Raw genomic sequence first — 22,564 nt, 5'->3', positions numbered from 1 at the left:
CACACCTCCTTGCTTCGAAATGTTGCGATTCCGCCGCGTAATCGCGAGGCGAAAATTAGGAAAATCCTTGACTTGCAGCCGCGAGCGGCGGCCACGAGAAACACGCGGCATGACGTCAATGGGGCCTTGTAGAAAGATAGCAAGTTGTGCGAACGCCTGCTCGATAAAAGGTAGCTTTTCTATAAATCTTGTCGTTCCAACATAAATATAAGTGCGTCGAAAACCTACCATCATCGACAAAAATGTTATTATACGAAGTTTTAGCGGCGCCATCTATCCTAGGTCCACAAAACCGTCAGCTCTATCTGCTACCGCGAACAGCGGAACAGCCGCCAGAAGCCGTAGGCCTAGGGGGACAGGGCCGGACGGGTATGGCCGGACCCAGGTGAGACTTTCCTCCTTTCACCATATTGTTCGCGCTGCACTCGCCAGCACGTGGTTACGCGGTGGCGAGCAGATGAGTTCTAGCTGCTGACTGATGGCTCTAGAGAGAGAGTGTTAAGTAACGAAGGATTTTGTTAGAAAGAAGCACGATTTTTTTTTAGAAAAGTACCTCTCTACAGTTGCGGCGGCATTGTTTTTTTTGTTTTTTTTAATCTGGCTATGTTCGTGTCTGCATTTTTGGGCGTCTTCCGCCCCCGCGCCCGGGGGGTTTCGAGCAGCCGCGGGGCTCGGTGGGGAAGAGTCGGACCCCGGTCGTTAAGAAACGTCTCGGTTTTCAAGAGGCGGTGCGGAGAGAACACGTGCTTGCAATGGAGCTGCTTGCGGCTTTTAACCGAGTGTGCCTGTATATAGAGGGTTTCGCCGCGTAGTGTAAAATTGTCGCTTTTGCGCGATGTAATAATTTAGCTGTTGGCGCCAGCCTGACTGAGAAAATTGCAGAGACCGACACTACAAGGAATTTGGATTTGGCGGTTGGAGCGTCAGGCTGACAGCTCGCCGACCATTGGGCGACAGTGTACCACGTGGGAGTGGTGAAATTTGAAGTGATTGATCCGTCTCTGGAGGAAAAGGAGGCCCCTACGAGTCTAGAAGAGGGCTGCCGAGAGGATTCTCGGGGATTCGGCTTTTGAGATCAGGCAGACTTGGCTCTTGAGACGGGGGGACTAAAGTATGAGTTTTAATTTTGGGAGTTTTGTCATGTAAATTACCGTTGACGTGTTGTCGTTTTGTTTTGAAATAAACGTGGCATCGTAAACCAACCAACGTCCTAATGTGTCCAGCGGGATCGAACAACTTTTAGTTTTTTTTTTCTTATTTGACTTCCCGGGGGACTTCCATCGGGGGAACATCATCATCGGTCGTCACCATCCTAAATGACCGGGCCCCTTCTCCCTCCGAAAGTTGACTGAGAGCTTCACCGGAACCCCGCGCCACCCCCATTGACGTCACAGCGCACGTGACTCGGGAGATGGTGAAGGAGTTGAGAGGAGCAGAAAACCTCAATCTTTGTACATTTTTTAAATAAAAACTAGTACATGCAGACAAAAGGTCTTTTTTTTTTGTTCTTTACCTCAGAAAGGTCGAGACACCAATTCCCAAATTATTTAAGCAAAACACTGAAACTGTTGCACAGTTCCTTCAAGGTTTTCAAGTCTTTTCGCAACAAATTATCAAAAAGCTTGCGCTCTGCAAAAGCAGCGTATCTCGAAAGTTCATTTCTTTCCACTTCGGGTAACAATAAAATAACTTGGAAAAAAATTAATTCAGTAATAAATCGAAATACATTTCCAAAACCAATTGAAACGCTTATAAAGGGTGATCGGCAGCTTAGTGGCTCAGAAATAGCCAATGAATTCAATGACTTCTTCGTACATATTTCTGATAACATAGTTTCCAGCACGTGTGGAGAAGCTTCTTTGCCTTCCAAGCTCATAAACAGTAACTCAGTTTCCCTTAGCCCTACGGACGAAGCTGAGGTAATCTCAAAGCAGGGATGGGCAGTATATCAAATACAAGTATTTAAAATACGTATTTCAAATACTTTGTGTGTTTTGCATTTGTATTTAATTACAAATTGGGTAATGTATTTGACGTGCGTATTTAAATACTAAAACTTGGGTATTTCAAATACAATTGTAATTAAATACAATTTTGTGGGCGAAAATACATCTCTCAAATTTATTGTCACTGTCCAGAGCAGGAAGAAAAGTACGTTCTGCACCGAATGCAGTGTGTCCCAATCAAGCACAAGCGTTTAGTGACTTTTTGATTACGGAGCTAGTCTAAGGCAAGAATAGTGACGAAATCGACGTTCACAGGCAGCCGGGCTAAATAAGTGCCTGTGACAGCTTGTGATGCTTTCCAGCCTGATTTCCATCCATATTTTTGCCTGCAACATTCTAAATGCGCGGGTCGTCCAGATTTTCGTAACTGGTCCGAGTTGCAACAATAAAAAATTCCCTAGCTAGTGCTGCGCGTTTTGGTCGTCTCAGTTCTTTGTTGGTCTATACCAAAATGTAACCGACAAAAAAAAGCTGCTTGAAGCTCTGTACTTTTTTAACCTATTACGTCCAAGCTGATTACATTTTTTGTGATTATATTTCTATTACGTTACTAGAGCCTCGCACACTAACTCCCGAGTGTGCGATGCAAAATTAAAATGAGATACCCAGAAACCTGTTGCAGGTTCCCTCAAGTCGCTGACAAAAATTTTGAGGAATGTATTTGGAAAAGTATTTGAAGGAGACCAAATACATTTGGTTGTATTTGTTTCTTGTACTTAAATGCTTTTTTGGAAATGTAATTAGATCTGTAATTAAATACGTTTTTGACGAAGAATGTTGTATTTGTATTTCGATACATATTTGCATGTATTTTGCCCATCCCTGTCTCAAAGTACAGGCAATTAAAAAATAGCTGCAGTGCGGACTGTGATAACATTCAGGTTCGCCCTATCAAACACGTAATAGATCTGATAGTTCCTTGTTAGTCGCATATCTTCAACAGGATTGTTCCCAAAACGTATGCAAGTCGATAGAGTGTCTGTTATACACAATAAAGGCAACAAATATGATCTTGGTGACTATAGGCCTATTTCTATTCTGTCTTTTCAAAAGGATTGGATAAGCTATTGCATGGTCGTTTGATAGCATTTCTTAATAAACATGATGTGCTCATTCCCAGTCAATTCAGCTTCCGTAAAAATCATTCTACTGAATGATTAGCTACTCAAAAATAAGTAATTTTACAGAGCTTTGAAGAGAGGAAAATTGTACTCGGGGTCTTCATTGATAACACAAAGGCTTTTGATCTTCTTACCCACAAAATACTACTTCATAAACTTGAGCGCCTACGGTGTGCGAGGACACGCCCTTTCTCTGCTCAGTTCTTATTAACAGTACAGACATCAATCTGCTAACATTAATGGACGCTGCTCAGAAGTAAAGCCTAATCTCTTGGGTGTTCCGTGGGGAAGTATACTCGGCCCCTTTCTTTTTAATGTTTATATTAATTATATAACCAGCATTAATTCGAACGCAAAGTTTGTTACATACGCAGATGATACAGCCTGTTTTGACCTGGTAAACAACCCGATGATGTTATAACAAATAGCAAATTATACTTTGTTAAAACTGCGCGAATGGGCGTCGACAAACTTCTTGAAGATAAATACTGCAAAAATCAAGGCACTCCTTTTTCGCCCGAAAAATAAAGTAATATATATTTCAAAACAGGTTCGATACAACTCATGCATTATTGAATTAACAAACTCGTTTAAAACCCCTGGAGTGTTGTTTACGAAGGACATCACTTGGGGGGAATAAGCAGATAGATTCTGTTACGTCTAGATTAGCGCAGCCAGTCCGTCTAGTACGACAGCACAGCTCCATACTTCCTACAAAAGATAAATGATTACTGTACAACTCTCTGTTTTACTCGCATATTAGTTATTGCTATCTTGTGTGGGGCACAGACACGATTACCAACCAAGAAAGAATTCACGTATTGCCGAAGAAAATGTTGCGCTCCATTTGTAATACCTCTTAGGATTGCCATGCTCGCCATTGTTTAAGAGACTTTCAATTATAAAAATTTTTTATTTGTATTCTTTAAGGTGAAGTCATATCTTTCGATCAGAATTAAAAAGTACGTAATACGCAAAATCTAGAATCAATGGCTTCATTAACTAGAAATGATCCCGTTTACTCAACCCGTCATAGCGAATACTGGAGGGTGGATACATGCAGAACTAATCACGGGACCCAAACGCTGAAATTCTCCCTTCCTAAAACTCTGAACAATCATATTGATAACAAAATAGATTTGATCAATACTACATTATACAACCTAAGGTCAATGAGTTTGTAGTTTTATAGTGTTCTGCTTGCTAAGATGGTGTTTACATCTTTCAACATGAAAGAGATATTTTGTGTATCTCAAGGAGGTGATTATTCTTGTTTTTGTTTACTTGCTTTTTTGGTGCTTGATGTAGCATGTTTGCGGTCGAAATTGCTCTATAATACATGCTTTTTGAAACTTTTTAGATTCTGATATTCTTTGACAAAGATGCGTTTGGAGTGTTTTCGTTCTGTTTCTGATATTGTTTGTTTACCACGTAAAGCAATTAAGTGCATGTTTTAGAAATCTCTAGATATTTTATTTTGTGACATGCTTTCTCTGAGATGGTTTTATTATTTTCATTGCTGCCACTATAAGGGGCCGAGGGCTCGTCAAGCTGCCTGTGGGTAGCTTTTTCCCTCGGTCTCCGCCATCAAGTGAACGGAAATAAAAGAATATATATAAACGGTTTGCAAGCGGAATGCTGCAAAAGGTCATTTACTTTGCTTTACTGATCGGCGCTTGATCTTCTGTCAATTATATGCGGCAAACTTCGACTCCAGTTGCGTGTTCATAACGGAGAGAAATACTAAAGGAACAGAAGACAACAAAACTAAAAGCGTCTGACACAGTTTGCTTAAGCATTTATTATTTATTTCAGTACGGATAAATGTGTATTGTACCATTTTTTTCTTATCTTTGTAACAAACACACGTTCTTGAAAGGGATCATTGTAATCTCTGAGCGTTTCAAGATACTATAACTTCATCAATGGGTATATCTCGGTGATTTTTGATGCGTCATATTAATTGTTTGTTTCATGTTCTTATAATACGAAACAGAAGTTTCAATAAGCGACTTATATGTCACGTATAGTTTATTTGTCTGTTCTAATTTATGGGACCTGGCATAATTGCTTAGCAATGAACGTTCACCAAACTCTCCGCAGATCCTGTGGTACCAATGGAACCAAGGGTGAATGGCATTGTGAACAGCACCATCAACATAACCTTGAATTCGGTCGACTTCGTGAAGGGCCCCATAACGTAAGCTTACCGATCTTTCCTTAGGATGCGCTCGTTGTTCGTGTGCAGCAGGCGCTGGAATGTAACTTTGGTAGCCTTGCAATTGCACGTGATTTTCCGCTCGTGCAGAGATTTAGTAATCTGCGGCGGCCAGATACGTTCTTTACTGTAGCCTGTTCCTGTGTAGATGCCTGTTCCTGTTAACAGGAGCTAAAAGGCAACACAAGAAAAGCCACCTGCATTCGCTTCGCTCAAAGATACTTCCGTCATTTTTCAACGGTGTCAAATAAACACGAGGCCCATGGCACTATTTCTACTGTCGACAATCAAACAACAAGATATCACGCCAAATCGTTAGCAGTCATTGTCGCAAGGTATGAGCACAGATGCTTCGCTGTTCTGAATATTTTTTTTCGCCTGTGCAAGAAAATATAAAAAGATCAGTACTGCGCACGTGCAGTACGCACCTCTTCTGTAGGCCATGATTATGATGTACTTGTAAAGAAGGGACTGCTGAGAAGTCTTATATGTCTAATATGTGTTTCGTACGACGAATAAAAAACTGTGAATAAACAGAGACACCTGTCCACAGTACTGAACTGCGGCTCTCGGGCTAAGAATGTTCTCTGTTTCTTTTTTTACAGAGCATATTATGTTTTTGTAGTACGAGGATCTCAGGACGTTAAAGGACCGGTTGTTCCTGTCAACTTCAGCGACGCCCAAGAGATGCAACTGGGTTACTACACGGCGGCGAAGTTCAGTCACAAGGAGGTCCGGGAGCTGTCCGACTTTGTCCTGGGTGCAGGAAACGTCGTCGGCGGCTTCGAGAACCCGCCTCTCAATGACGCGACGCCTTATCGGATCGGTCTCCTCGTAGCGAGCAACTTTTCTGGTGTAAGGCACCCCCCACCCACACACGCATAAGCTCTGCAGGGGCATTATGTCAAACGTAGTTTAAAGGTATTAATCAACCACGGTCCTCCGTTTCATTCTCCATGAAAAAATTCCAGCTCACGTAAATTAAAAAAAAAAAAGATTTCTTTTTTATTAGAAGATGAATATAATCTTTCATTATTGTTAAGGGTTCTTTACATGTTATGAACATTAATTGAAGTTGTTGCTCAATATTTTCTCCAAGTTATAAATTTAGGAACTCGGAAGATTGAAGAAAAAAAAAAGCCTTGGTTTCCTGACCTCATAAAAAACTAACAAAATGATATAAAATAAACCGTTCATTCAATATCAGTTCTATTTAGAAATTATAATAAAAAAATTGGTAATACTCCACCTTGAAATTTTCATCTTGCCACTATTTAACATGAAATATTAAAAAGACCACCTAACATTTAGCTTAATTTAGATAAACACTGCTCAAGGTACCGTGTAGGTTGCAGGTTATATATAGGCACAAACCTATAACCTACAAAACGGACATCAGTATATTTTTTTTCTTCTTCATGCACTAGCGATTGCAGGAGCTATAGACAATGTCACCAAGCGTTTCACGTATGCGTGACGCCGTCATAATTTTAGTTTATAGGAGGCAGGCGGCAGCGCACAAGACGTCTTGAGCCCTTTCGTGCTTTGCACGCGCAGAGCTCCAGCAAGGTCGTCGCACGTCCAGATAGACTAAAGTTCCCAGCATGAATGGCGGCAGCAGTGGCGTAGCCCAACTGGCTGGTACAGAGGCTGGTGAGATCGGTCTACTGGATAAAGAAGAAGAGCATTCATCCTCTCAGCTTTCAGCTGGAATAAGCGACCTCGTGGTGGGGCACCACATGGTCGCTTATTCTCGTTGAAGCGGATATTGTTGGAGTTTGGCGTTTCCCGTCACTGCAGCCATTGGACACGAACCTCAACTCGAGTCTTCTTGATTGCAATCGAGCTCAAGTCAATTTCTCAGGCAGTACTTGTGTAATTCAGACATAGTCAGTATGGGCTGATCCCCGTCACTACGTCAGCATCAGAATCTCCTGACTATAGGGTGTATTCCCTGGCGGCCATAGCAGAGTGCGAAGCTGCTCAGCGGGTGCTGACGGCGAGCTTCCACGGAGCATTTCCAACGTGCATTCCGCACCCTTAATTTGCCGGTCTTGGGAGCATATGAGTGTGAGCTAGTTTTGAGCATGCCCGGTGAAAGTGCTCTCAAGTATGGCGCCCAGTGATTGAATATCCACTATACTTTATTAGCACGTGTTTCAGTACGCTTGGGCAGAGTGCCTAACGTTGGAACACAATATCCCTTCATGGCCCTTCAGTATTGTCACTAATAATTTATATTTATTTACAATTGAGTTTCCCCGCGGCAAGAGGCACACTCCCTGCGTCGTACAACTAATGGCATTCCGCGTAGATCTAACTGGCATATAGATCGGGGATCACGGGATATGAACTCCATGTAATTGCTCAATTTTGCTGGGAGTCTACGAGGCAAAGGGTACTTCCTAACTCTGGTCATAAGGGCCCATTGATGTACTCAAATAATTTACGCAAGATATTTATGATTAGTTTTTTATAGCCACCATTTTTGTTACGATATGTTAAGTATTTCTCTAACGCCAAAAATGGTAAATCTCGCCATCTTGGACGTTTCTGTTTGTCTCGCAACCCTGCTTTCTCCTCTCGACCTTTGCCATTCCCGGAGCTAGAAGGAAGCGAGAAAGGCTACGCCAAGGCGCTCTTTGCTTGCAATGGGAGGCGAGAGGAAGAAAGGCACATGGGGCAACAGAGCGGGCGACTGCTCTCGTGCAGGCAACCTTTGGCACATATCCTTTCCCAATCCTCTCCGTCAGGTGTCGCCCTTTAATTGCAAACGCTCTCCAGGATTTGAGTTGCGCCCACCCTCACTAGAGTCTCCCAAGCTCACGCAGTCCTCGTGTCCAAACCATAAGCCGCGCTAGACTGTCCTCAGGGACGTGCTTTCGATCACACAATTACGTAACAAAGCTTCGCGAAGGCAAGACTGAAAAACATAGTTCTCACTTACCCTCGCAATTTCATCGCGACCAAGAAGCTTCTAAATCAGTGGTGGTCCGTGCGAGTATACTTGGGCCAGGCTAGGACAAGTGCACCTCTGTAAAGTCATGAACATTCCACCCCGAAAATTGTTTCACGACTCCTTCTCAGTGTCAGTTTCGATAAGATATTCATCCCTGGTATTCTCTTTCAGGAGGTTCGCTACGGATACCGATTGTCTGAACCTGTGGTGGGTGAGTTGCCGATAACGTTAAGTACGCGGCCCACTGCAAAGCGCTGTTTACGCGGTTCAATCCTTTACTTCGCAGTGGGAGAGACGGATGAAACTTCTGAGATCGGCATAGTTCTGGCGGCGGTGCTGGCGCTTCTTGTACTACTGGCGTTAATGTCCGCTGCCCTAACTTGCTTCTGCATCAGGTGAGTGCTAGATGGACGATATTTCCATACATAGGGCAGAGTAGCTGTACCCCATATCGTGCTTTGCAGGAGGCGTTCTGGGCCCGATTCACAAAGAAAAAAGAGCGCCCAGGATCCCCTTTCACGGCTGTCGAAACGTTCGTATTATATAATTTGACTATTTTTTTTTCTTTTTTTGTTTTTGTTTTTCGGGTAATGACCAGGGTTCCGTGTTTTTGGTTTTCAGTGGTTTCTTTTAAATTTGACCAAACTTGTAGGGACGGTTCAGATTTATTTTTAATTGTATGAATTGTAGTTTTATTTCCCGGTGAACAAAACTGTATTTCGGAACTTGAGCACACGCATGAAATGCGCAAAATAAAAAATCCGCGCGATGTTCGAGGACACAAATAATAAGAAAGCACCACTCTAGCCTAAGTATAAACAAATACGACCGCAGGAGTGTTTTCTGTCTTGAGGGTGCCGCCACAACATCGCCGCACGAGTAGATGGGTCTTCCCCTTCTAGGGCGTGCTTGGCTGTAATCTTGACACACGACGAAAATTCAGTCAAGGATAGCGCTCTACGCGCAGCGATGAGCTTCCACCACGCCGGCCACGTCGACGAACACCACCGACGCCATGTTTTTTAGCAAAGCAGGAGCCGCGACCGGCACCCCCCAGCCGCAGTCTGATCTTCCTCTCGCTTCATCCGTAATTATGCTCCAAAATGTGGATCAGAATATTATTTAACAAAACATTTAAGAAACATTCGCCAGCTATTTAGTGTTTATGATCGCGGTGCTGGTAAGGTAGGCTATTATCCAATAGGCGACGTGGATTTGGCTGACGTGCATCGGCACCGCGAATACATCGCCATGAAAAGGCAGAGAGCTTTCGAAGGAAAGAAGCTTTTCTTTTAAACGTTCTCTAGCAAATTATTTTTTTTGGGTCTCTATTTTAGAGCGCAGCCTTGGGGCGCCCGTTCCCGCTTGAACGGCGTCGTCGTCGCCGTCGCCGTCGGCGTAACCGCGCGGTGCATTATGGGACGCGTGACGCCACTGATGACGTCATCAGTGACGTCATTGTAATGACGTCATCACGATGAGGTCATCCTCATAGTCATCGTCATCATCACGATGACGACACCCTCATCGTCATCATCATGATGACGTCACTGATTACGCCATCAGTGACGTCATTGTGGTGACGTCATCAGTGACGTCGCCAGTGATGAGGTCATCGTCACGGTGACGTCACTGATGACGTCATCGTCATGTCTGACGTCATCACTGACGATGGCGATGACCTCATCACGATGACGTCACGTGATCCCCATGATGTCACGTGACTCCCGTGAGTTCGCGTGACTTCGGTGAGGCCACGTAACCACCGTGAAGTCACGTGACCCCGGCGACGTCACGTGAACCCCGTGAGCTCACGAGGGTCACGTGACCGCACGGTTACACCGACGGCGACGGCGACGCCGACACCGACGCCGCTCGGAGGGAGGAGGGGTATATGCTCCCTCCGGTACCCATCCCTACTCCTCCTCAAGAGCTGCGTTCTAATTAGGGATGTCGCGAACCACCCTAGGTTCGATTTCGAAAGGTTTCGATATTTGCGAAGCGAACTGAGGTTCGATTTCGAAAAATTTCGATATTTTCGTACCGACCGAGGTTCGAATTCGAAAAATTCGCAACTTTTGACCACAGCGGAGTTTCGAATTCGAAAATTTTGAAGCTTTCACGCTTTCTAAAATTTCGAATTCGAATATTTCGAATATTTTTTTACTTCAGGTTCGATAAATTCGAAGATTTCGATTTCTTTTGGAAAAAAAAATTCGAAAACTTCGAACGCTTCGAATTTTTATAGACATGAAGTTCGAACAATTCGAAGATTTCGAATTTCTTTCTGCATAAAGTTCGAAAAGTTCGAAAATTTCGATTCTCTTTTAACGCTAAACTAAAAAAAAAAAAAATAAAAGACTTGGAAGATTTTGAGTTTCTTTCTAATCCAAGTTTTCAAAGTTCGAAGTCCGATTTTCAAGTTTTTCCACAGTTTCAGTTTCAAATAACGTTTTCACGACTCACTGGTTTTCACAAAATTAAGTTTAGAAAAGTTAGGGTGTGATATCTAGATTCTGCGAAGTTGGTCAGGCAATTAAATGAGACGACGAGTGCCCCGGGCGTGCTAGAATATTTGCCAGTGCAGAATTGTGACCGCCAGCCCCGGGGGGGGGGGGGGGGGGGGTTTAACCTGCATTAAGCAGTAGTGATTTTATGAACACACTGTTTTACGAGACTCATCCAGTTCGAAACGGCCAGGGGCGAGCAGGAGGTTGAGGCTCAGAAGAACCTTGAAGCGACCTGGCAAACTAGCTCGCCACCCCTTGCACGCTGGTAGTAATCCGATCCGGTGAAGTTTATAATTGTCCTGGAGGTTTATTTTCTGGGACGGAGGAATCGCCTCGCAAAAAGCACAAAAGCAGACACAACTCGAGGTCGAGGAGCGTTCTACCATACAAGTGGCGTCGGAAGAGGAAAAACGGGGGGAAAGAGGATAGCGGTAGGGGGGGGGGGGGGGGGGGGGGGGGGGGGCTTCAGCTTTTTTCTTCCCCTTGCAGGTATTTCGGACTGTTAAAGAAAACAATACGGGGAAAGAGGGCGTGGTCGAGCTTATTTTAATCTGAAACTATTTATGCATATGTGTAGCTACTGTCGCTCTTCACTGCATAAAAGGTTGCGTAGATGGTCATAGTTAGAAACTCGTTGTCAGAAGGCACTACTCGTCACATGCTTAGTGGTTTGGAAGTTCAAAGCTGTCTTTTCGACCTAAATACCTGTGCCGATAATTAAAAAAAAAAAAAGTATAATTGCGGGAATAAAAAGCAGGAGAAAAAACAAACAAGAATTCGTCGGAAGTGTTCTATTCTTGCATCTTCAGAGGTTCAGAACTTCGAAACAAGTTTCTTTTACCAAAATGTGTACAGGCTAAAAGAAACACGTCCCAGGAACGTGAAGCGAAAAAAAAAAAGTTTTCTTTTAATGACGTGCTGAACTTAAACACTATTAGATATGTACTGTCTGTGGTGTTAATTTAAATGCGATACCTCAAACAACTTAGACGAAAATAAATATCAAGTTTAGGTCATAATTGCATGGAGATACATTCTTAAAAAAGTATACCATAAATAGCTCCGGCTGCAGCGTGCTTCAAATCTGGCACAAATGATAATCGTCAAAAACCCGTCGTCCTTCCTCGCCCCTTCGGGGATTTATTACTTTAAACCTAAGCATGCCAGAACATTGAAATAAACGACATTGTCTTTCGTAAGGAACGCAGCACCGCGTGTAAAAGTTCGAGAAAAAAAAATTACGAATGTACCCCACTACTTGAAATCAAATGAAACCGTCCGCCGGTCTTTTGAAGTTCGACGAACGTCGAACGTTTACCCTAAAAGTTCGAAGTTCGTCGAACTTCTGACATTTCAGAATTCGAAAGTTCGAAACTTATCGAATTTTCTTGATAAATAAGTTCGAAAATTCGATATTCATCGAATTTTTTGGTCAGTCAAGTTCGAAAGTTCAACAAGCATCGAACCTTGCAGCGCAATAAGTTCGAAAGTTCGAAAAAGATCGAATTTTTTAGCGTAATAAGTTCGACGGTTCGAAAAGCGTCGAAGTTCTTAGCTTAACAAGTTCGAAAATTCGACCTCCGTCGAATTTTACGATATAGACAATTCGAAAAATCGAAATCTTTCGAACCTTTCGAACCGCTTGATTCGATCATCGAAACTTCGATTCGAAAAAAGTTCGCGGCATCTCTAGTTCTAATTCGGTGTTACAGGGGGTTGTAAGCGACTTTAATTTTTCTGTTTGTGTTTTCTCTTCACACCTTTCACGACGTGCGATAGATGAAATTCGATTTCAAAATCGTTTGATGAACCCTTTAACATTTTTTTTCTTGCATTTTCATATTTTTCGCGGGAACGATTTAGCTCACGTTTTGATAAACACTCTGTCTAACACCTCGTTTCGTTGACGATTTTGCTTTCAGGGGATGACAGCTGCCTTTCGGATATGCGCATGACACTGAGCATGGACACCGGCGACTTCCTCAACATGACGAAAATCCCGAAGGAGGGACTACCCTCAAAACCAGCGCCTGCGACGGAGCTCCAAGAGTATGTCACCAATGGACAGGCACAAGACATGGACAAATACGCAAATTTCGAGATCGCCTAAAAATCTCCCGCAGCTTTTTAGAGTGCATCCCTTACACACCTTCGTGAGCAAAATAACAGTTTGCAGAGCCATATGCTAGCGTGCCTCGCGTTTGGTAGCCCATGCTGTTTTTTTGTTTTTGTTTTTGTTTTTTAACGCAACGCTTTACCCACCATTTTCTTTTTGTTCCACTGGGCACACCTGCAGAGCGAGATCCATCTTCCCATCATCAAGCTCGTCACTCTCGGCAGAAAATAAAATTTAGTGTTTATGTAGTTCATATGGCATTCGTCATCTCTGATGCCGTTGCAGAAACAGTGCTCGTTCTTCGACCTTGCACTGGCCTTTCTTGATGCACGTGACACCGACAAGAAATTCCAGCAGAGGCCAACATAGGCCTGACGTCATGCTCGCACATGCGATTCCATTTTACCAAGATGAATACAACAACCCCCTTCCCCCCTTCCCCAAATACAAAGTTTGAGTAAACGACCTATGTTTCCAGTTGCTCCTGATCTCTTACTGGCTAAAAAAAAAAAACACCTTGTTTCGGAAATTGCTGTTCATATTGTCGTTTAAATGCGAGATAATTTTGCACTGTCTTCTATTGCAATGCCGCGGGACAGATTCATTTCATTTCATTTATTTACTCTCAAGGCCGAAGCATTACAAAGAGGAGTGGTGAAGCAAAAAAAAAAAAAAAATACATGAACATAAACACAGCCGGGGGATTACAAAAAATGGTTGCAAACGGCACTTTTGAAACGGTCGGTGTCAGTAATTGAAGCGATGGAGGCGGGGAGGTGGTTCCAGTCTGTGCAGGTTTTGGGAACGAACGAGTGGAAGTGCGAATTGGCTGCTTGGGACGCCAACCTTGAACTGATGGTCGCTGCGGGAAGAAATGTACGATGGTGGCAGAAAGAGAGAGTCACTGAGTAGAGAATTGAAATGATAAACCTTATGAAAGAGACAAAGATGAGATAGTTTACGACGCAGTGAAAGATCGGGTAAGCTAAGATTAGATTTCATAGAAGTGACACTGGCAGTTCGAAAGTAATTTGAGATGAAACGCGCGAAACGGTTTTGAATGGCTTCTATTTGAAGAATAATGGAGTTAATATGAGAGTCCCAGATGATGATGCATATTCAAGCTTTGACCTCACTAAAGTTTTATAAAGTATGAGTTTCAAGTTAGTTGGGGCTAAAGAAAAATTACGCCGTATATAACCGAGTGCGCGATTAGCATTACTAGTGATGTAGTCGACGTGATCTTGCCATGAAAGGTTAGCAGAAAGGATAATGCCAAGATATTTGTAGGACGAAACTTGCGTTAGGCGAACACCGTAAAGTAAGTAGTCACACGGTAGGATGGGATTTGAATGACGTGCAATTCTCATTGACTTACACTTGGCAGTTTTTAAGTTTCATTAGTCAGGTGTCACACCAAAATGAAATGTTATCGAGGTCAAACTGAAGAGCATGATGATCAGCAGGTTCCAGAATTTTGCGATAAACAACGCAGTCGTCAGCGAAAAGTTTTATAGATGAAGAAATGCAGCTAGGTAAGTCGTTAATATAAATAAGAAAAAGCAAGGGCCCTAGCACTGACCCCTGCGGGACACCGGACGTTACAGGACAGTGAGGGGAGTTATGGTCATTGGCGGTTACATATTGCGTGCGATTCGACAAGAAGCATTCTATCCATTTAAAAATATTAGGGTCCATGTTAAGTTTACTTAATTTATAGAGGAGCAGACTATGACAGACACTATCGAATGCTTTAGAAAAGTCGATGAAAATGCAGTCAACAGTGATTAAGTGATCTGCAGCAGAGAATAAGTCGTTAGTAAAGGCGAGTAGTTGAGTTTCACATGAGTAATTTTTTCTGAAGCCGTGTTGATGCATACTAAAAAAAGAATTAGTTTCGAGGAAGGATACCATATGACAGTATATGACATGTTCCATGAGTTTGCACGGTATACTGGTTAATGAAATGGGTCTATAATTATTGAGACAATGAGTGTTACCTGATTTGTGCAGAGGAACCACCTTTCCCACCTTCCAGTCGTTTGGGAGCGTACAGGATTCTAATGATTGTGCAAAAATCTTCGACAATATTATATATGAATACACTTCGGTGTTCTTCAAAAATTTGGGGTTAATGCCATCATCACCTGGAGAAGAGGAAAGCTTTATATTTTGAATTAATTTCATCACGCCTGCCCAGTCAATAACTATTGGATCCATCGGAATAAAATCATAAACCGGAACATCGGGAAACACACATGGCGTGCTGTTAACAAACGACGATGAAAATGCAGAGTTCAAAACAACGCAGCAGTTTTCCCTAGGAACGACCGATTCGCTATCCGTAGCAAGTTCAATTGGTTTCCTTTCACTTCCGCTCACAACGTGCCAAAACTTAAGCAGATTAGTTTCCAGTAGCGATGGAAGAGTTTGATTAAAAAAAGTATGTTTGGCGAGAGACAGTGCATGTGCGTACTCATCCTCTGCACAATGATAAGCTGCCCATCACTCTGGGATCATTGATATCTTGGCACGTCGAAAAAGGCGCTTTTTTGTTTGACAACCGTTTTAATGTTGGTGTATACCAAGGTGGGGGGGGGGGGGGGGGGGGGACTGTGTATTTCTAATTTTACGAAGGGGTATGTAACGGCTAGTAAGCTCAGTTACTTTCGATTTAAACATACACCAATTATCTTCCAACGATTGCTCAGAAAATGTTTGAAGAAAGTCTGATAAAAATATCTCGAGTTCATTATTAATCCCGGTGTAGTCAGCCCTACTATAGTCTCTAAATACCTTTGAAGCTGCACATTTGCGAGGCGAACTGTTCGGAATATTAAAGTGAATGACGGAATGATCGCTTACACCTGGAAAAACTGAAAGTGACTGTACAAGATCTGGATGGGTAGTGAATACTAGGTCAAGGACAGTGGCACTTGTCGAGGTTGTACGGGTTGGACATTTCACGAGCTGAGTCAAGTTAAAGTCCGAGCATGTAGTAAGAAAAAAATTGCACTCAAGAGAGCCGAAGCTCGCTACGGGAATAGGTGCGTCCCAGGAAACGCCAGGGAAATTAAAATCACCAAGAACAAAAATGGGCGATGATGGATACCTTACGTGTAATGTATTCAAATCATATAGATCAGAAGAAAATCCAGAAGGTGAATTAGGCGGGCGATAACAAGCGCAAAAAATTACGTCCTTGTGGTTCAGACGAATGCGCACAGAAGTTAATTCTAGAGGCGAGGCAAGCGACACACCAAAAGAAACAAACTCGTCGCAAACCGCTATCAAAACGCCACCACCAGACCGAGTTCCCCTATCACATCTGTAGAACTGATACTTCTTTTGGCAATTTAAAATCTCACTATTATCTACTTTTGCGGATAGCCAAGTTTCCGTCAAGACCACTACATCAGCAAGACATGCGTCAATTAAAGAAGACAAGGCGTCCCGCTTGTTGATAACGCTTCTGACGTTACAAAGCAAAAAAGAAAAATCACGTACTAAGGAGGCACTGGACATAGTAGGCGAGGGAAGATTACGATCACCACCCCTCGCCGACCGCTAAAGTGATGTGGGTGCACTGGGCGCACCCTCAGAGCTTGGTGATTGTTGCACCAAATTACGGGAGGGTCGTGGTCGAGAGAGCTCTGAGATCTGGGTCTAGCTCTTGGTCATAAAAATAACACTTATCATTTACATACAACTTGTTATAAGTAAGTTTAAAGGTGGAGCTCTGAGTCTTTCCAAATTTGATTAAGTTCCTTCGAGCCAAGCGTGTCGCAGGACAAAAACCTTCGCTAATGCTCATGCAGTTTAACTTTAGCTTGACTCTGAGCTGCATCACCTGGTCCTTCGTTTTACAAGACGAAAATTTGACAATGACTGGTCTACATTTGTTTGCAAAAAAACTGTCCCAATCTATGAGCACGCTCGACGTCAAATGACAGCGTGTTGGCAGTCAACTCAGCTGAACCCCTGTCGGAGCAGAGCGCTAACGCGTTTTTAACCTTTTCTTCCTCCTGTGACCACGTTTCAGACACACTGTCAGGAATTCCGTAGAAAAGTAGATTGTTTCGCCTGGAATGATCCTCCATTTCATTCAGTCGTGAGTGCAAGGCGGCATCAACATTCCTCTGATCTCTGTTTTCCCGTCGCAGTGCATCCAGTTCACTCTCCATTGTTCCCGCTTTATTCTCAACAGTCGTAAGTCTGTTACGACTGTTTGACCCGTCTCAAACTTTTGCGACCGAGAATTCAGTTCGTTCAACAGGTGAAGCATCTGCGTGAACTGGGCCAACTGCTCTGCACTCATAGCACCAGGATTTGGTTCAACGTCGCCACAACAAAGAAGTGACCGAAAAAAAGAAGCGGAAGTCGCAACACAAGACTGCAAGTGGCGTGGGCAGGTCAGCAGCAATAAAAAACGATTGTCCGAACGGAAAGAATAGCAATTGTCACTTTTAAAACGTACCTGAACGAAAAGAAGGAACAACTTATTAGGCATCTCGGCCGCGCTGCTGCCAACCTGCCCACTGAAGTAGTTGTCGAGTAGCACGCCTTTATACACTCGGACAGCAACGCTGATGTCCCACGTAGTCGCTTGGTGTCCCACGACACCTGGTAGTCGAAGATGTCCCTGGCCGTCGTCGAGTCACGGTAGGGTGAGGTGTACTGACTTGTCACCGCGCAACTTCCACGCGTGCAACCGCGGGTACCCTCGAAGCAAAGATTAGTTGCTGTCGTATCAGTGGATTTTCCATGAGGCAGCAGCGTGATCTGGACGAAAAGAAGGAACAACTTATTAGGCATCTCGGCCGCGCTGCTGCCAACCTGCCCACTGAAGTAGTTGTCGAGATGGCACGCCTTTATACACTCGGACAGCAACGCTGATGCCCCACGTAGTCGCTTGGTGTCCCACTTAGCTGATCTTAGCTGATCTTAGCTGAGCTGAGGCTCGTTTTTGCGCGTTGCCCGCAGCATGAACCCCTGAGGTAAGGCCGCTGAATCGGACCATGCAAAGTTCTGTAGGATCTATCCTCCATTCACCCTTAAGCTGAGAGGAGCTACGCTTTCGCCGGACCAATCAACAGCCTACCTTTCATCACCTGACCTAGCTCTCCCAGCTAACCGCTCGAAGATATGGACGAGAGCGTGATCACGTGACCAAGCATCGACGTATGATTGGTCCAACGCTCTCGTAGCTTCCACCGCAGTCTCAGCTTAGGGGTGAACGGAGAATACTGTTATGGGCTGACCAAGCCTTATTAAAGTTGTTACAAGCTCGAGTGGCAAGTAGTCGGAAACCCTGGCAAAATATATTTTACTACAGTTCCAACAAGAGCAACAAACAACATTCACCGCTCGCAGACAACACATTGCTCGCAGACACAATTTATCCCACACTGAAATGTCTGACCCTAAATAAAAAGAAAGGCGAAACAAAATATTATTTGAGAAAGAAAACGAAAGTCGAATCGTGTGTTTTTTTTTTTTTTTTTTTTTTTTACCAGGATCACGAATTAAAAATTATATTACACTTTAATGCGCCAAGTAGCCATATAGGGATCATTCCACGCCAAACGTCAAAGACGTTTCGCTCGACTATTTCCGATTTTTAAAAGAAAATTCGTGGCTTTTTGCCCCAAGGTCCTTAACATTTTCCTAAAATATTTCCGCCAATTTTTTTTTCTTTCATAACGTGAGCGTAGTTTTAATTTTTTTTAATGGCCGTAAAACTAGGCATCTAGCAATGATTGAGAACAAATCATACCTTTAAAAAAAATACTATTTTTGTTGTGAAATTACAACGGCTATTAGCTGACTATGTTGCGGTAATTATGCAATTTTTAATGTTAGAATATTTGTTAATGATTCAACAAAATGCACAAATATCAGCAAATTTCGCAATTTGTTTTTTGTTTCATTATCCCTTTGCGCCCAGCAACTATAACATTTTCTATTGCAAGCGCTGTAGATGTATTAAAAAAAAAAAAAATAAAAGGTTTGAAACCTTACAACAAGATACTTAACAGAAACAAAATGATAAATTTGTGAAAAAGTCTGTTTTACTGCTTAAACAGCAGTTTAGTATACCCTGGGGTGGCCCAAGCAGAAATACGAAAAATAACGAATTCAGAAGAATAGTTTATTGACTTCCATTTGTGTAAGCTTATTTAAAGTTAATTGCTTTCTGAATCTAGAGAACAAATATTGAAGTTGAGCTCCCGTGTCTCAACCCGGCATTGTTTCTTTGTGCCTCTTCACCGCACAACACGTTGCCTGACACGAAAGCTGACACGAGAGCTGCGAAGCTTTGCGCACACGCAAGTCAATTGCTGGTCGGGAGTGTGATTTTCGCGGAAAGTTCTACACATGCGCATTTTTGACTCGCAATGGGCCTTTTGCGGAGTTTCCAACGGCACATGCGCAGCAGCAGCAGACAAGAGTCCGCCATTTTTGATGGCGAGGAGCGTCCGGCACGGCACTACAGGAGGCGGTGGTGGTCGCGCGTTTCCAAGTTCTCCGACATGGCCCAATTCTGTTCCCTTGTCGGCTTCAGCAGCCACAGCAAGCGTTGTCGCGGTTTAAGTTTCTTCAGCTTATCTTCTGTGAGCCTGCACCCGTCGTAGCGGTAGCTGTGGATTCAGGCGATCCGGGGAAACAATGCGGACGGCTCGTAACGGCAGTTGCCAATAACTATAATGCAATTAAAGGCAACGATGCAAGCGAGCTGGACAAGAATGACGAACATAATCCCTGGAGAAGGGGACAAGAGGGACAAAGGACAAACACAAATCACTAAACACAGCTAGGTGACTGGTGAGCGACCGAAAAAATCCGCCTGGTCCGGGTATCGAACCCGCGACCTCTTCATTGCAGCTAGAGCGCTCTACAAACTGAGCTAACTACGGGTTAGACGTCAGTAGAGCAAACGGGTTTTATCAGCTGCCACCATGCAGTCTAACACGAACAAGGGTGAAGCTTGCAATTTAAGGTTATAACTATAATGTAATTAAATGCAACGGTGCAAGCGAGCTGGACAAGAATGACGAAAATAATCCCTGGAGAAGGGGAACAAGAGGGACAAAGGACAAACATAAATCTCCAAATACAGCTAGGTGACTGGTGAGCGACCGTAAAAGTCCGCCTGTAAAGGAGAGGTCCCGGGTTTGACACCCGGGAAGAGCGCTCCACCTGTAATGGAGAGGTCCCGGGTTCGATACCCGGACCAGGCGGATTTTTTCGGTCGCTCACGAGTCACCTAGCTGTGTTTGGAGATTTATGTTTGTTTTTTGTTTCTCTTGTACCCCTTTTCCAGGGATTATTTTCGTCATTCTTGTCCAGCTCGCTTGCACCGTTGCATTTAATTGCATTACAATTATAACCTTAAATTTGCAAGCTTCACCCTTGTTGGTGTTAGACTGGTGGCAGCTGATAAAACCCGTTTGCTCTACTGACGTCTAACCCGTAGTTAGCTCAGTTGGTAGAGTGCTCCACCTGTAATGGAGAGAGGTGCCGGGTTCGATACGCGGACCAGGCGGATTTTTTCGGTCGCCCACCAGTCACCTAGCTGTGTTTGGAGATTTATGTTTGTCCTTTGTCCCTCTTGTTCCCCTTTTCCAGGGATTATTTTCGTCGTCGAGTTGCCACTTCGGGCTCATGCTTTCGTTTCCTTATTTTTATTGGTGTGCAAATCAAGACAGCTCCCGTGATTGCAGTTGCCACTTCGAGAAAATTTCCTGTTTTTCTCACTTTATTTTTTTTTTCGGTGTGTAAATACAAGTCAGCAGATTGGTTAGGTATGCTGTCATGTTGCTTATGTGCAGACGTTTACGTAGTTCAACTACTCTACTCGAGTTACTGTAGTTTAACTACTTTTCCGAGTAGTTTAATAACTTATAATTACATTTTTATTTTGCTAATTAGTAGTTAGTTTATTACTTTTTCCGAGTAACTTCTACTCAAATTACTAACTACTTTCGAATTTTAGTGGTAGGCACAAAAAAATTGGGGCTCCAATTCACGCGTTGAAGGTGGTTGTTCAGCGAAGCTGTGGTATCACTTGCAACGATTGCCTCCTGCACTATACGAAATGCCGCCGCCGGTCGCAGCACGCCGCCGCTGGTCGTATTGCCGTTTCTTTTTCCTTTGCTGCTCCCATAGTATTCACGCTGCTCCTCGGGAGTCCTAACTATGCGTGGCCTATTCATCGCGGTGCTGCAGCAACAATGAAATCAGTTGCTATTCTCCGTTTCATTTTACGCTTAAGCGCAGCGGATGTTTCGAGCCATCGGAGCCAATCGGAGGCCGCGTGAGTGTCACGTGACCTTAGAGAGAGAGCGACCCTCCAAAAGCGTATCACAGGCCACGTCCTCAGAACGGGATTGGTTAAGATAGCTCGTAGCATCCGCTGCGTCCGGGCGCAAGGTGCAACGGGATATAAGCGGGTTCTTCTTTTATATATGAAAGGCTAATGACGTTACTCTCCACGTCGCAAGCTTCCGTCGACGCGGCAGCTCTTTGCACTTCATACGAGGGCTTCGAATGACGTCAACCCCTTTCGAAGCGCTTATGGCCTGAATGTCCAACGAGACTGAATGTCCAACGAGCCTGAATGTCCAATCGGTCACGTGAGAGGCGAGACGGAATGTACAACGAGACGAAAGATCCAATCGAGACGGAATATCCATCGAGTCTGAATGTCCAACGAGACGAAAGGTCCAACCGAGACGGAATGTCCAACGAGCCTGAATGTCCAACGAGACGAAAGATCCAACCGAGACGGAATGTCCAACGAGCCTGAATGTCCAACGAGTCTGAATATCCAACGGATATACAATGAACGTTGCAAAGAATTTAGAAGACATTTCTTTGTTGAATTGTAGGATTACTGATAGTTACGGCGGTGAAAAATGCGTTCGATGAAATGGGGAACCGGAGATTTCGGTGCGGAGATATCGGTACGCGATCATTTCGGTACGTGGTCGCTTCGGCACCGGGCTTTTCAGTACCGGGATTTTTTATGCACGGCTATTTTGGTATGCCGCTGAGTTTGTCCCACTGACGTTGCCTCTGTGAAGTCCCCAAAATTAAATTAAAAATACGCTAGTGTATTTCGTATACTTCATAAAACCCCAAAAAACGATGCATTTATTGTTCGTTTTATATATCTAAATATAAAGATGATTTCTATAATTAAAAAAATGACGTTTAAAAGGTCACACATGCTACAAGATAAAAAACCGAACTCGTTGACTATTGACAATCTGTCACGCGTTTGATTTTAGAAGGTCGTACCTCTGGAGCGGAAACAAATGTGGGACCCACGAGAGTTCTTAGAATCGTTAATCGTGCTTATCATCAGCCACAGTTTTTCCGTATTGTACGAGTTGCTGTATTTTTCTTATTCGTGTCCCTAGACCTGCAAAGATGATGTCCCTCGCATGAGAGAAAAACGCCTGATTGAATTTTAGTATTATCATTATTGTTATGCGAAGTCGGAGTAGTATGTGTAATTACACTAAATGGTAGTTCTTGTTTTCTTTTTTACAAAACGAACGTGAAAGTTTTAGACATTTCCGATTGGATTTCTCGGTCCCCAGAAACAAAAATTCGATCCTCATATCAA

The 22,564-nt window shown here is 43.6% G+C and overlaps 1 protein-coding gene across 1 annotated transcript in view; it reads left to right on the top strand.

Annotated features, from left to right (window-relative positions):
* LOC8029573 (phosphatidylinositol phosphatase PTPRQ) overlaps positions 1-12,962 on the top strand; it is a 128,459-nt gene extending 115,497 nt beyond the window's left edge. The window contains exons 12-17 of the mRNA XM_040217032.3: positions 5,231-5,327; positions 5,951-6,200; positions 8,476-8,515; positions 8,591-8,699; positions 8,769-8,836; positions 12,737-12,962. Of these exons, the coding sequence (XP_040072966.1) occupies positions 5,231-5,327; positions 5,951-6,200; positions 8,476-8,515; positions 8,591-8,699; positions 8,769-8,836; positions 12,737-12,924 (752 nt within the window). The 3' untranslated portion in view covers positions 12,925-12,962. The remainder of the gene's footprint in view (positions 1-5,230; positions 5,328-5,950; positions 6,201-8,475; positions 8,516-8,590; positions 8,700-8,768; positions 8,837-12,736) is intronic.
* The last annotated feature ends 9,602 nt before the right edge of the window (positions 12,963-22,564 follow it).

The sequence above is a fragment of the Ixodes scapularis genome, unplaced genomic scaffold, assembly GCF_016920785.2.
Source record: "Ixodes scapularis isolate PalLabHiFi unplaced genomic scaffold, ASM1692078v2 PGA_scaffold9__187_contigs__length_104089568, whole genome shotgun sequence".
In the NCBI taxonomy this organism is placed as follows: domain Eukaryota; kingdom Metazoa; phylum Arthropoda; class Arachnida; order Ixodida; family Ixodidae; genus Ixodes; species Ixodes scapularis.
This window is presented reverse-complemented; position numbering and strand designations above follow the sequence as displayed.